This window comes from Prionailurus viverrinus, chromosome A3, assembly GCF_022837055.1.
Source record: "Prionailurus viverrinus isolate Anna chromosome A3, UM_Priviv_1.0, whole genome shotgun sequence".
NCBI classification, from domain to species: Eukaryota; Metazoa; Chordata; class Mammalia; order Carnivora; family Felidae; genus Prionailurus; species Prionailurus viverrinus.
The window spans coordinates 1265512-1280987 of record NC_062563.1 but is presented as its reverse complement, the minus strand read 5'-3'; the positions used below and the strand labels follow the sequence as shown (position 1 = coordinate 1280987).

Here is a 15476-nt window from a genome sequence, read left to right as displayed (position 1 = left end):
CCCTGGTGGGTGCAGTGTAGAGTGACAGACAGGGGTCTGGAGGAGCCAAATGGCCAGGATACCGCGTGGGGATGCTGTCGAGGGTGGTGGTTAAGTCACTCAAGGGACCACGGGAGAAACTGCCTCTCAGACACTAAAATGGGGGGAGCGGGGGTGGCTTCGACATACGCTCCAGCGATCTTGGGTCACCCGTCCGCCACTGCTTTCTCTTACTGTTCTAAGGCACGAGGGAGAAAGTCTCCGGTGAGGGAGGAGAGGACCCAACCTGCAGACGAGGCCCTCGGGCCGCCGCAGGTCCCGGCCATGTGGGCAGAGGGCCAGTGCGCTGCTCTCACGGGCCTCCTCCCTGCAGCAGCCGACAGGGCCGGTGCAGCAGTGGGAACTGGAGGGCCTGGGACCTCAACTTCTCCGCTTTATAAACAAAACTTCCGGATCCTACCGAGTCTGTATCCAAGTGCGGCACGGATCCAAATCTCAGGCCAGCCAGCCTCACAAGTACTTGGCCACCGGGTTTGTCAACTCGGACTCCGCAGCCGGTATTTTCACCTCACAGAGCCTCCCGCCCATCCCGCCCAAGGTGGCCTGTGCGCCACCCCCACCCCACCTGTCGTCACCTGTGCCCGCCATCACCAACGGCCACCCCCGTAAATGTCTCATGCCCTCGGGATCTGGACTTTTCAAGAAAGCACGCGGAAACGATGACTTCTTGCAAAGTAAGAAGCGGGCACATAATGGGGACGAGATAACACTTCTCCAGTCCCATCACATCATGTTCACAGACCTTAGGGGTCCCGGACCTCAACACTCAGACAGATTTTCAGCAACTCAGATTTGGCCACAAGGTCCACCTTGCTGGTGGTGGTGGTGGGGGGAGGGGCTGCTAGTTTGGGGTGAAATCAGCCGGACGGCCCCTTTTCTTGCAGGAAGCAGGGGGCAAGAGGAGGGCGGCCCAGCAAAGGACAGGGACAGAAGCAAGGCCCCCAGCACACGGACCTTGAGCAGAGGCAGGCACCTGGCCGCCAGCAGCCGTCATGACAACTGAGGCCCAGAACTGGTTCTGTCACTGCCTTTCATGAAGACAAACTCTGCCAAGACCACTTTAGGAGCACACTTAGAAAGCTGGCCTAGGGCACTTCCAGACACCCTGGGAAGGCTGGTCGCATACAGGACACCTGTGTGATGGCACCAGAAGCAAATCTTGTCACTTGACATTTGAGTGGCTGCATTTCACTTAAGGTGAAAAACTGGAACTCTCAAAACGCGTACTTCAGGGGCGCCTGGGTGGCTCGGTGGTTAAGCGTCCGACTTCGGCTCAGGTCATGATCTCACGGTTCGTGAGTTCAGGCCCCACGTCGGGCTGTGTGCTCCAGGCTGAGAGCCCGGAGCCTGCTTCGGATTCTGTGTCTCCCTCTCTCTCTGCTCCTCCCCCGTTCTCTCTCTCCAAAATAAACATAGAAAAATTTTTTTTAAATAAAAAAATAAAACGCTTACTCCAAAGTGTCCCGGTCAGAACCTAAAATCAATACTTCCACTTGTCTGACCTGTTTTCTCATTCAGCAAAACGCCAAGTCAACATCATTTTTAGGACATTCCCAATACGTAGGATTAAAGTGACCTATTACCCAAGAACGCTTCGGTGGTAAATGAACACAATCTATTTAAAAAGCAGAGGGTGGCTTTCCTTGTTCACCATGCTGCTATTTTATAGAACCGGTTGCTACCTCTTTAAGATCAGCTTCTGTCATCCCTCATCTAGGCTCGAGGGAGTATGTAAAGAGGTATGACAATTAGATAAAAAAGCAGATTATTAGTACGACGTTCTGAAACTGGTGGGACGCCACCAGTGCATCGGACACGCCCATCTTCCACTCTGACAGGCTGAAAACGTTCACCATGCTTCTATCCGGCAAGCACGGCAGACCCCGCTGCATTTGGTCCCCCTGCCAGCTGGGCCCGCGTTGGCTGCTGCCGGAGTGACTGGCCCTGCACGGCACCGGAATGCTGTCGCAGTGAGAGAATCTCTATTTTTGAGCAGAGCTAAAATCAAGTTTGCAGACTCTTTATCCAGATTCACTAAACGTAGGATGCCGTGTATAAGTTTCCAGAAGAGCGAGGAATATCTGTATACAGCCAACCAAAAAAACGTTATTCTAGACAGCCACCCAAGGGCAGCTTCAGGGGACCGTCGATTGGCCCCAAGCACTGAAGGACGCTCGGGTCCGCCAAGGCGAGGTGCCTGCACTCCCCGCCGGAGGCTGCCCGGCCTACTGGAGGGAGACCGCCCGGCGGGAGCATGCCGAGCCTGTGCCACTCTGGCAGCGAAGGCTCCCTCAATGCCCACACCCTGGGGCCCGCTCGCGGGGAACGCCGGGCCAGGCAGGACTTAAGGGGCTCGCCGGGACTCTAGCAGCCAGAGGAAGGCCCGCTCCCGAGGGGTCAGGCCATCGGCCCAGATGGAGCGGTTTCTGCCAGATCGGGCCGCTTGTCGGTGACAGAGATGAGCGCTTTCGGGCAAAGCCTAGCAAGAGGGCATGGCAGGCCAGGCCAGTGTGCACGCCCGGATCGGAGCCTGTCACAGTGCCAGGCGGTAGCGGTGCCGCGGCATCGCTGGCCACTGGGTGGCACTGGCGGGCCTCAGCGGAGTCGGGAGCCCCGGGCTGCAGCAGAGGAAGTGGCAGCCGCTCAGGTGAAGCTCCCGCCCCGCACGGCCCGGCGGCCCCAGACACGTCTAGGGACTGCCCTTCACGGGAACCGGTGACGAACCCTCAGTGCGGCTGCAAATCGCTCTAAAGCTTTTGTGCTTCTGGTCCTGCCCGAACTAGTACCAGTTTACCCTAAAAACTCCCCAACATGAAACTCAGGCACACCCGCCTCGGGTGACCGGCTATAAAAGCCAAAGAAAGAAAACAGTGCTTCAGGGCGTTAGGCGCCGGCGGGCGGGCTCCTCGGGGCAGGTAGGTCCCCCAAGGCCCCAAGTGAGAGACCACGTGCCCCTCGCAGACCCGCCCACTGGCTCAGGATCCCAGCCCCTGCTCCCACCCCGCCGGCCCCAATTGTGCCCCTCAGCTGAGAGCCAGGCCACCCTGCCCCGTGGGCTCCACCACAGGAAGGGAAGGCACAGGGCCGGGCGGGCCGGGCGGCCCCGTGTTTCCCACCTCTGACGGCCAGGACTTATCCTGGTGTGAAAAGTGAAGTGAACCAGAGCAAGACAAAACCAGTTTGCTCTCGTGCCTTTGCTTAAACGCTTGAAAGTGCATTTTTCTTCGAGAAGCACAATAAAGTACCAACTTGCTTTTCTATCAGAAAGCACGTATCACCTCCTGATGAACACTCAAGCAAGCGTAAGCTGCACCCCGATGCTGCTCGGACTAGACACCATCTTCAGGAGGTCATTATGAAGACCCCCAGATTGTCACGGTCAGGGCTTCACAAGGCTTTTCTTACTGACGTCCCATATTCGAGTGACTTCCGCCTTAACAGAGAGGCGCGCAGAACTCTGCGAGAAACTTGCGGAATACGCCTGGAAGGAAGTCACTCTCCCTCATTTTAAGTTTCACGTCCAGTACTTTGAAAATCAACCCCGAAGCTCCTTCATATTGGATGGGTAATCCAGAAAAGAACCAGTGACTGTCCTCCAGCATGAACCACTTGGAAGAGACGGGACCAAGGTCTCGTGGGGAGATGGGCGCCTCGCCCTTCCTGACGACATAGCTGCCATCGGGGGAGTGGCCCACGGCCAATGCAGGACTGGACACAGGGCCCGAGGCTCCCGTGGGACTCAGAGCTCTGAACTGGCTGACAGGCATGACCGCAGCTCCCACCAGGGGTGATCGTAAGCAGGATCATCTGTGCCCAAAATGGTTTACTAGTTCACCCAACACACTAGGGGCCTGAGCCACATTAGGAGAGCCCGCTGACCTTTCTCTGTCCATCCCTCCTCCCAAAGGGCCCCGTTGAGCAGAAACCACCAGGCTGCTGGCCCCGTGCAGACCAGAGTCAGGGCCCTGCCGCAGTTACCTCTGTGTGCTCCCGGCTGAGCTTCTCCAGGCTCTCGCCACTAGTGGAGGGCCCAGCCTCCTCTCAGCAAAGCTTCTTCGGTTTACTGAAGCAAAGAATACAGCTATGTGCACAGGGACGCGTCGCACACATATAATCAAGAACGTCCTACTTTATGCAGACAGCCCTGAATTCCCTGTGCTGCACTGGTGGGACTACAGCAGCGCCGTCGAAGGGACCCGTGGACTCCGGGACACCGATGCCCGCAGACGGACTCTCCTGCAGCCTGTCTTTACGTAACAGAGCAGGTTCGCAGCTCCCCAAAGTCACTGGCCTGAGTGAGGCCTAGCACCCCCCACCTGCCAGGGACTGTAGCACAACTACTCAGGGGGCGGCACTGGGAGCTACAGAAGGTTTCCTCTCGAGTGTTAAGTTGATGGGCATGTGAAACCTTTCCCTGACCTGTCTTGCTAGTTTTAAGCTTGTGAAAAGTAAAACTGCTTAAATGCCAGAAGACTATCACCTGAGAACCCAGAAAACTCCAGCTGCATGGATAACGTCAAAGACTCGCCAAGCCAAATCTTTTACCAGTACAAGTTTTGACTTCTCTAATTGGTTCAGATGTACCAGGTCTGATTGGTCTCCAACCACATTTTATTGCCAAGGACCATTCTGGAACGGACTGATAAAAATGGCTCCCGCAACTGGCAGAACCCAAGGATTTCCATTTCTACAAAGTATTCCTGGGTCCTAGTGCCCCCCCCCCCATATTTGTTATAGGAAATTTAGGGCTCCTAAGCACGCCTCCGGAGCCCACACCCCTAGTTATCCTCGTGAAAATCCACGTTCTCCTTGATCCATTTTGTAAGCAGGTGGACAGTGAGGTGTGCCCGGCACTTAGCGAGGAGATGCTTCTATCTGTGTGAGCGGTTTTAAGACATCTGAGCTTGGGTGGAGAGGTTGCTAGGGTGTCCATTCTACTTCTCAACTAGATGAAACCGCAGAAATCCCATTTTCCAGTCAAAATCTGTTCAGAACCCCAGTGTTTGAAGTCCCCTAATGAGCCCACATAGGGGATCCAAGGTACCAGGAATGGTGCATATGGATATCAGAATTCCACTTCACTTCTGAACTCTGATAAATCAGGGGCATCTTAGAAAAAAGTTTTCAGCCCTCTTCATGCCTTAACAGGAGGTTGACCCAATAGTGAAAAAGAACAGAAAAAAATAAGGTTATCAAAACAAAGGAGTACCATGACTTGAGTGAAGAAATAAAGTGGCAATTGCTTCTAGAAGTTAAACTGTACAGAAATCCTCAAAAACAGAAAAACGAGTCAGAGGAACAATGGTATGTGAATTGCATCACCCCTGCTGATGTTTCTGTGAGAAGCAGGAAGAGCTTCTGAGTCCTTCCCTGTTTGATGGGAGGTCTCCCTGCACCCATGTTCACGGCTGCCCCACACCCACAACCCAAGGTCAGCACCAGCAGCCTGGGAAGGAGAGGGAAGCCCGGGGCACCTCCGGGGTCAGAGTGTTGTTCCCTCAACAGTAGGCAAGACAGGTTGGGTGGCAATTTGCCCACAGACTTGACACGTACCCAGGTCAACGTGGGAATGCCTCCTCCTAACCACTGTCCCAACGCCAGCTGGACCCTAACCCAGGAGAGTACTCTGCGGCCAGCCAGAAAGGAAGGGGGTGGTCGCCGTGGGGACGCAGGGTTCTGCTGTGTGTGTGCAGGCTGCCTGCGACCCCAACTGTGAGGTGATAGTTTGCGGGGAGAGAGGCAGAGACACAACTGCTACTCACCGAGACCGAAGTCGGGTATTTTACTAATGACCGGAAGATGACATTTCTGGCGCAACAAAAAGGGATGAGAAGCAACTAGCTCAAAAATGTGTCCCTTACGCATTCCATAAATGGCGGCTATCCATCAGCTTTAATTTTGAGATGTGAGTGTGCTGAGAAAGGCCAGCAGTCACTCATCTGTCCCCTGTCAGCTGAAGCAGCTCGGGCCTCAGCGGGGGGGCTGATGTGCAGAGGAAGCAGGCAGAGGTGAGAGGGGCAGAGAAGTAGAGGTGAGAGAGGGAGAGCAGCAGGTGGAGGTGAGAGGGGCAGAGCAGGGGGCCTCCTCCTGGACTCCCTACCCCGTGTGCCCACCGTCCTCGCCCAGCACTCCTCCACCCCCACGCGCACGGGGAGCCTCACGGCAGCTTTTCCAGGTCTGGTCGACAGAGATGGAACTGTACTGCAGCCGGCCAGGGCTTCCGGGGTGACTCCCGGTTTCCTTTGTCCTGTCACGTGCCCGTGACCAACTCTGAGCACTGTGGCACAGTGTTCCAAAGTGACTGCTCCTGCACCGCTCCCTCCCCCCCCCCCATTCATCCGTGATGCTCAGTGATGCTCATTTGCGGGGACGTGCGTGAGGTCTGCAAAAGTGCTATTCTGCTGAAAATCTGAGACAGGTCGCGAGCAACGAAGTTCTCAGCTCAACAACCTAAGGTGTATCAGAGACTCATTTTAACACAGCAATCGGTTAATCCTGTAATTTAATAGCTCACTCCTAACTCCCCCTCCCCACCCACCTAGTACTGCCTTGTAATTCCGTAGGTCTCAGGTCACTTACATTCTCTGAGTGAGTAGTTACACATTCCCGACCACACGGGCTCTAGCAATGACCTACAGGAGCACCCAGCTCCTGCGCTCAGGAGAATGCAGCACGCAGTCTACGCTCTTGGAATTTAAGACTACTCAGTATTTTGGAATTTTTGTAAGAAGCACAAAACAATATAAAAGAACATAAATTAAAGCGGAACAAAAAGAATCTTAGTAATGGAGTACACTGTGCCCTATGGATCAATTTAAGTTTCCAGAATTTTGGAGCGCCTGACTGAGAAATGAGCGAACAGAAAGGACCCCACTGCACGCTCTGGCCCAGGGCGCCTGTCCGAGGCTGAGGGCCCCACCCGACAGCGCACGCCCCCGGAGAGGAGTCGGGCACCAGGGAGCGCGGCACTCCCCCTCCACCGGGGGCGCTGCTCCAAGGGTCAGGCCGCACGCTCACTTACCTTAGAGCATATGGAGCAGCGGTAAACAGCCTTCAAAGCTGGAGTGTGTGTGTGTGTGTGTGTGTGTGTGTGTGTGTGTTTGTGTAGTATTTGAATCAGACATGAAAAAAATTCCTGCTGGATCCAAACTGACTGAACTCCTGAAAATCCTACTTTAGTTGAGCATCCGGTGCAGCACTGCCCGCAGAGGCCTCCCCGCGCCTCTGCGCGGAGAGGAGGCGGAGGCCCCCGGACTGGTGGGGCCTGAGTGCCGGAAGCGCAGCCCCTCAGTGAGACCTCGCTGGAGACCACGGATACTTACCAGAGCCCGACAATAAAAATGAAAGAGATTAAAGACCTAGATCGCCAGGTGAGACTAAATTTAGCAATGAGGTTTGTACAGCTTTTTGAGGTTTGTAACTGACAGGAAGCGCCAACACACTGAGGAGGTGCACGGGGCTGGAGGCATCCCGGACTCGGAAATCTGCTCCGATCTTTGAAGGTGCACCATTAAACGTGGCTAAAGCTCCTAGTTCTGGACAGGCCCAAGTGCTGGCTGTCCAGAAAGACCGGGAAGGGTCCAGACGCTACCCCTAGGTGATACATACATTTATACAACAGTGGTGGCCAGGGGGCAGCAGTCTGTTCTGGCTTTACTGCATTGTAATTGTGGTCGCTTGCCCAGGACGGCGTGCCCTCACAGGTCGCTTCCTTCACGAACACCTCGCTCCTCGAAGGGGCCACTGTCGCCTTCTTCGCTATGTTTTCTTTCTTGTCTGGAGCTGGTCTCTTATGCACAGAAGAGATTCGCACGCCTGCCTGGATAACCAGCAAAACCCCAATCATTACGGAGGTCAGAGAAGAGCCTTTGCTCGCCGCGCTTCACGACGAAAGGCACGATACGCTCTATGGTTGGGGTCGTTTGAAGCCCCTCGCCACCCTGAGCGAGGTGCAGGCCCCTGGGGAGTGATGGACACGAAGGAGGACCTGGGTGACAACGTGTTGGGTAAGCCCTGTGGACGCCGGGACGTGGAGGAAAGTGGCGTCCCGCCTCCTGGGCTGGGCGCTCGGCGTTGTTGCCACGGCCCTGTGCACAGCAGCAAGTGCTGCTCTGGGGAGCCTGGGATTCAAAATCACCAGCTTTAAAATTTAAGCCATCTAAAGGCTGAGCAGCATTTAAGAACAACTCCCCCAAAGAGCACCACCGACACCCTGCTTGTCACAGACGTAACGGGACTGAAACAGCCAAGCCAAGCTGAGCTCAAACGCTGGTCAAGGGCTTCCTGGTAAAACAAGTGCCCGTGACCTTAAAGCATCCCGGGTTCTTCCCCGATCACATGCAGCACAGAACAGTTCCACGTGGCAGGTCTTCAAGTGCGGCCCAGTCTGGCCGCAGGGGACCACGCCACCTCATTGTGAGTGCAAGGTGCACACGCTCTGCCGGGGCCCAGCTCTTCTCCCGCGCGAGTGTGACGCCCTCACCGAGAGGGCGGACAGAAGACGTGCGCATGTGTGACTCTGACAGGAGCGCTGTGGAGGGGCGCGGGCCCAGCCAGGCCACAAAGGCCACCGAAGGTGCCCGCCTGCCACCCGCTTCTCATGTCAACGACTCACAGGGCTGGTCTCGGTCAACTTACCTGGACGCTACATTTCGGGAGAATGAGCTTTTCTGGCTTCATCTTGGTCTTGTCTTTAGGTTTTGGTTTTTGTTCTTTACCCGCGCTTAGAGATTTCATGGTAGCTGCGGCGTGTTTCAGAATACAGTCGCTGCTGCAGTAAACTGAGTCAGGCTGCGCCACGTTCGAGCACCCGGGGCCGATACAGTTTGAGGCACCAGGAGCCTCTACCACCTGCAGGATGAAACACAGGGCTTCAGCGTGCTCACCCGTTTTAGCGGTTACAGTGCTTTGGGAACCACTTACTAGTAGCGACGTCACGATTTTTAACGGAGGCACTATGTTTCTGGTAAGAACGAAAACACATCTCCGTTTATCCAAAGCGCCCGGACCATCTGTCCCTTGGCTAGGCGCTTACAGTAACTACCCCTCATGCCACCCGTGGCAGGCAGGACTCGAAGGGGACCCCGGGACTCTGCCCTGGTGCACGGCCTCTGTGGACCTCTGAACACAATGGGATTTCACACCCATAATTAGGTTCCATTACAAGGCAGACAGGAAGAGATTTCGCTGATGTACTTGAGATCCCAAATGAGACTCTTCTGAATAACTGAAAGGGCCTGGCTTAGTCAAGTGAAAACCATAAAAGAGGGACCGGGCCTTGCAGCAGAGAGAAGACCCCACTGCAGGTTTTCAAAAAGCAAGCGGTCCTGTGCGGGAGCCCCCACGGCCAGGTTCTGAGGGGGAGGCTGCCAGATGGAATGCACAACACCCAACTCAATTTGAATCTCCGAGAAACAACGAATGACTTTTAGTACCACTGTGCCATAGACACCGCACAGGGCACATTTAGACACAAAACCGTTGGGAGTCTTTCAGAGGCGGGTCTCTCCCCAGCCGAGCCTCCAACGAGACCCCAGCCTGCAGCGGCACCTGGGGTGCAGTCTCTTACGACCCTGTGCAGAGGCTGCTGACCCACAGAAACTGAGCTGATAAATCATGCTGTGCAAGGCCACTAAGACTGTGGTCACTCGCTAGGCAAGCAAGAGGGACCTCACCTACCACGAGATCTCACCCCGTGCACTTGTTAACATTTGCCAACGTGTGGGGTTTTTTTTTTGGTGGTCAAGACTAAAATACACATGAACCTATCCCTCAAGTGTACTTGAGCAAAATCTTACTTCTCCAATTAACGTATTCTGAGATTGTTTTTCTTCCACAAAATCCAAGTTTAACCAAGAATAAAATTAAGCCTGTATAACCTCAGATCAACAATAAAGACGTGAAATTAAGGTGACTTTTCCCGTTAATTTCCAATTCCATGAATTTTTTTTTTTTAACTTTTTTTGACGTTTATTCATTTTTGAGAGACAGAGCACGAGTTGGGGGAGAGACAGAGAGAGAGAGGGAGGGAGACACAGGATCCGGAACAGTCTCCAGGCTGTCAGCACAGAGCCTGATGCAGGGCTTGAACCCACGAACTGTGAGATCATGACCTGAGTCGAAGTCGGACGCTCAACCGACTGAGCCACCCAGGCGCCCCTCCATGAATTTTCCTTAATGACCGAACATGATATGAACAGTGAGCATCACACCCCCACTCAGTACGTCCTGGCACTCCTTGCTGGCCACCCTTAATTGGCCCAGACCTCACGGCACTTTTACCTCGAGGCTCCCACGGCCCTCACGGCTTCTGCATGCCCAATGCCCAATGCCCACTGAAGGACAGGCCTCCAATTCAAAGCCATCCAGGACTCAGGAAGGGCTGTGGGAACGTGCTCATGAGGGTCTGTGACCCTGCTCAACAGCACAAGCTGAACATACATGAGAGAGAGGACAGAGCGCCATGGTCCTAGAGACCTAAGAGCCAGCTAGAAGGAGAAGCACGTAACAGAGCTAGGAAAAGAGAGACTGAGCTGGCGGGAGCACCGGGAGCACCTGAGACTGTTACAGGCGGTCAGGCCAGAGGGATCTCCCGCCTTCCCGCCCGGAGACCTTGGATCACAAGCACTGCCCTTGGTGCTCGGAAGACCACCAGCCCTCTCAGGATGGTGGGGTCAGGTGATACAGGTGTACGTTTACTTCAGGAGCTCAAGATAATTTCGTTAACATGTGCATGTGAAGATCGAGACTCCAGAAAGAATATTTAAGAAAAATGGACTCTAAGTTATTTTTATTTAAAGTCAGAATGCGAGTGGGGGAGAGGGACAGAGGAAGAGACAGAAAGAATCTCAAGCAGTCTCCACCCCACGACTCTAGAATCATGACCTGAGCCAAAATCAAGAGTTGGACGCTCAACAGACTGAGCCACCCAGGCACCCCCCAAAAATCAAACTCTATAAATAAGTGTTTAAGGAAAACGTTAACTTGATAATAACCGTATAGGAGATAGACAGGACTTGAATAAAAGGTCCCCTGTGGCGTCCTGCAGGGGCACGAGTGCGGGAGGCCCACGAAGCAAAGTGCAGAGGACTGCCTTCCAGCAGAGCCCAGCCCACGGCAGACACAGCGCCCTGCTCCGAGAGAAAGAATCTCGAGTCCCGACACCGTTCCCTCTGTGGACGGGAACCTGTGATCTATGGGGTCCGCCCCTTCCGCTGGCCTCGCACACCAGTACTTACGGGCTGGAATATCTTGAGCTTTTTCTTGCTGCTGGGGTTTGCAGCTTTCTCAATTCTGCCCTTTATTCCTTGGTCCTCACTGGACTTCTGCTCCACCGTCCCCATGCTGGTGCAGTCGGCACCGTCTGAGTCTGTGGGCCCGCATCCGGCCTCCTGCTGCTCTGTGCCCTCGGGCTCCGCGTCGTCCCGCACCTGCAGGATGGTGCAGTGCGGGCAGATGTAATCCTCGCCGTTGCGCTCCAGGAGCCTTCCCCGAGCCTCGGAAATGCCCACACAGTCGCCGTGAAACCACTCTTCACATCGGTCACAGCAGATCATAAACCTAAAATTATACAATAATGGTATCAGGACTGGAAAACACGACAAACGCTCAATTTTTGGTACGTTAAAAAATGAATTGGCTTTAAAACCCTATTATGAAAAAAAGCAAAATACAGGAAAGAGGGAAGAAAATAATGACTACTCAATGCCCTTTTCTTGAATTTACCATCATTCAAATTCGGGTCTTTTTGTTTGGGGGGGGGGGGGGGGAGGCAGCATTCAGGGAGTGAGCTGCCCGGCTCCTGGCATTCCAGCCTACAGACCACGCTCGTCTCCCGCCCCCCGCCCAGCCATAGCCTGCCCCTGTGCCCCCTTCCAGAATGGTGTAGAGCAGCGCTGTGCAAGGGGCCTCTAGGAGGATGGGGGCATCCCGGTCTGTGCTGCCTCACGAGCAGAACAGGGGGCGGCCCCGGGCCTACCTGTTGTTGTGCGGCTGACGACATATGCAGTACAGAGCGTTGGGCTCGTAGGCCTCGCACTCGGGCCGCTGCCGGCCCGTGTCCCTGGGGCCTCTGCCTTCCATCCCCTGAGCCGCCTTCCCTTCTGGCTCCTGCTCTCCGCTGTCTTTCTCGGCCTCCGACACGGCGCCCTGCTCGGCCTCGGGCTCCTGCTCGCCGGGCAGCGAGCTCTCTGTGGCACCGGCCGCCTCCGTGCCGCCGGTCTGCGTGGGACCCTGCTCTCGGCGCTTCCTCCGCAGGCGGCTCTGGAGGCTCCTGGGGGATCTGTCAGCCGCCGCCTGCTCCCGCTGTCTCCGCAGGCGGTTCTGCAGTTCCTTCAAAGTCAGCCCGTCGCTGTCACTGTCAGAGGTGTCGTCCTCGCCCTCACCCCCTTTGGCCTTTGTGGGGGCGGCCGGCTGCTCCTTGTCCCCCGCGGAGCCTGCCGTGGGCCCGCCCTTCCCCTCCGACGTGCTCTCCACGCTCCCTTCCGATGCCGTCTCCACGTCCGTGACGGGACAAGACACTGGCTCGCCGGAGTCCTCCAGGGAGACGGGCGCATTCTTCCTTCCTCGCCGTCGGACCGTCGTGAGAAACTCTTCCACGCGCTCGGTCCGCTTCGGCTGCCTCCCGCTGCGCCGCAAGGAAAGGCCCTGCTGGGGCTGCTGCTCCAGAGCGTCCGCCTCGGCGTCCCCGGCACCCTCTCGCTTGGCGATGGTGGTTCTTCGAAAGCCCCACGTTTTCCTGAATTCTTTGCTGGTGGGTTTGATGGCCTTGGGTGCTTCCTCATTGCTCGGGCCACCTTTTTCATCCATGCCTAACGGGGAAACGACCAAACCACAAGCGACGTTAACGAGGCGACATTTCTGGGCCAACGACCAACGGTCCCGGAGCTGAAAGTGCACGCGGCCTTTAATCCGCACAACGGAGGGGGCGCGGGGGCAACAACGGCTTTCTACCTACGTGGAGTGAAGGTGCCCATTAAAGCCAGTTACCTTTTTAGAAAGAATTTTAAGTTCAGTTATTTTTTAAAGTTTATCTTTGAGAAAGAGGGAGAGTGAGAGTGCATGCAGGGGATGGGCACAGAGAGAGGAGAAAGAGAACCCAAGCAGGCTTTGTCTTCCCTGTCAGCACAGAGCCCGATGCCGGGCGTGAACCCACAAACTGAAATTGTGACCTGAGCCGAAATCAGGAGTCAGACGTTCAATTGACTGAGCCACCCAGGTGCCCCTAAACTTATTTGACTGAGAGAGCATGCATGAGTGCATGTGAGCAGGGGAAGGGCAGAGGCTGGGAGGGAAGGGGGGAGGGGGAGGGGGAGGGGGAGAGAGAGAGGGAGGGAGGGGGAGAGAAGGAGAGAGAGAGGGAGGGGGAGGGGGAGAGAGGGAGGGAGGGGGAGAGGAGAGAGAGAGGGAGGGGGAGGGGGAGAGAGGGAGGGAGGGGGAGAGAAGGAGAGAGAGAGGGAGGGGGAGGGGGAGAGAGGGAGGGAGGGGGAGAGGGAGAAAATGAATCCTAAGCAGGCTCCACTGTCAGCACAGAGCCCAACGTGGGGCTCAATCCCATGAACGATGAAATCATGACCCGCGCTGAGATCAAGAGTCGGTCACTTAACAGACTGTGCCACCAGGCGCTACAAAATGAGTCATCTTGACCGAAGATTCCTAACAGGCAGTAACAGGAGATTTGAGGGAACTCATTAGAGAAGATTTAACAGCCACACGTTCAATGTTTAGTGGAGAACCGCAGCCAGCAAATCCAGCTGGTCCCCTCGCCCCTCAGCTGCCCAGCACAGGGCTCCGCAGGACAGGCGGCGGGGGCAGCGCACGGGGCATGAACAGAGGAGGGCCGGCTTTCGGGGGAGCCCCCACCCCCCACCCCAGCACAGCTACAGAACGACGTGCCGGCTCGAGGACCGGCTGCTTCCACCCTGGGTTTCAGAGCCCTGAGCTGCTATGTAAGACGTCCGGCTGCCCCGCTAGAGGGAAGGGCGTGGAGCAGGTGTGGTGCTCGCGCCCGCACCCCCACCCTGAGGCGAGCTGAGTGCCACCCTGCCCTGCGGATACCTCATGGAGGTGAGGGTCGCACAGGTAAGAAGTAACAGATAATTTGGACACTTGAGAAAATAAAGCCCAAGGCAACAGCTTTACACGTATTTATTCTCTGCTCTTAACTTCCTAGTAGATTACTAAAAGGTCATGCTCGTGAAAATTCTACTCTTGCTTCAAATGATAAAATCTGGGGGAAAAAACCAGTATATACCTTGAGAATTTTTTTCCAAGCTTCCCAGGCTTCAATCACATTTAAATGCTACTGCAGACTCAGATTCTATGCCATGTTCCAGTGTAGGGGAAGGACTGCTATGGCATGAAAACCTTCAAAATACAAAATATACAAAATTCAAAACCACACGTGACCTGATTCTTCACTCCCCACAAGGTGCCGTCCCTTCCCGCTTTTCTGTCCAGAACTTGGCCGGCACACTCTAGCCAGTCGGAAGCTTGTGGGAGTGACTGTGACATCAGCACGCGTCCCCTCAAGGACCACAGCACTTTTCTGGTCACCTGAGATTTTGTGCAGGAAAAGCTCTCCTCAACAAAACGCAACTCTCACACAACGTCAAGTCTCTGCTCCGATAAAACGCCAATGTGAAGATAAAGGAGTGCCGGCATCCGGCTCTCAGCACGTGGCTGAATGTTTCTCTGAACACCTTAGGGCTAAAGTTTACTATTTCGAACAAGCAAATATGAATGTTACATGCTACCAGTTCCTTCACATAAGATGCCATCCAACTTGAAACCTATTAAGTGAAAAGGAGCTGCTGACATTTAACGCTATTTATACTTTACCTGCCGGAACACTGAAAGCTTGGACGCTTTTTCTGGAGGTCCAAACACCTGGCAGATGGAATCGCCTGGTCCAAGTAAACCACTAGGCCTCAAACACTGCTGTTGTCAGTCAAGGTTCACAAGTAACAATGAAGATTATCTCGAGACTATTCGCATGGAGTAAGCTCCTAAAAGAAAATAAAAAAATAATTCATGGGTGTAAGTAACTGGAACTAAAACCACGTTAAAAACACAACAAAACATCAACTTTCCAAGTAATCTGATTTGCCTGTATGTTACCACGTGACCCACAAAGCCATCCAGGGAGTCAAAAAAAGAAAAAGAAGAAAAGAAAAAACACAATCCTGTTCCTCAAGGACTTTTAACGAAGGGAAGACACGGTGACCACGCTCTGGATGGTGACCAGGCCAGCCCTGGAGCAGGAGCGGGTCCTGGCTGGCGCAGCGGGGAGGCTGGGAGGGAGCTGCAGGGAGAGTGCAGAGAGGTTGCAAAATCGGCTGCTTTCCAATCACGACCTCACTTCTGAGACAGACCCAGCTCCATAAAACCACAGAGAGAGAGAACCAGGGAACGTGAAAAGGCTGCAGCAAACCGCATAC

The 15476-nt window shown here is 54.9% G+C and overlaps 1 protein-coding gene across 6 annotated transcripts in view; it reads right to left on the bottom strand.

The window, feature by feature from the left end:
* The window catches only part of DIDO1 (death inducer-obliterator 1), a 50746-nt gene that overhangs the window by 18554 nt on the left and 16716 nt on the right, over positions 1 to 15476 (bottom strand). For 5 of the 6 annotated variants that reach the window (XM_047854507.1, XM_047854509.1, XM_047854508.1 and 2 more), the window contains exons 2-7: positions 14878 to 15044; positions 14291 to 14403; positions 12017 to 12848; positions 11277 to 11598; positions 8677 to 8889; positions 7648 to 7858 (exon numbers count right to left, since the gene is read on the bottom strand). In XM_047854507.1, the coding sequence (XP_047710463.1) occupies positions 7648 to 7858; positions 8677 to 8889; positions 11277 to 11598; positions 12017 to 12846 (1576 nt within the window). In that variant the 5' untranslated portion in view covers positions 12847 to 12848; positions 14291 to 14403; positions 14878 to 15044. The remainder of the gene's footprint in view (positions 1 to 7647; positions 7859 to 8676; positions 8890 to 11276; positions 11599 to 12016; positions 12849 to 14290; positions 14404 to 14877; positions 15045 to 15476) is intronic. The other variant, XM_047854512.1, reaches the window with a different exon arrangement.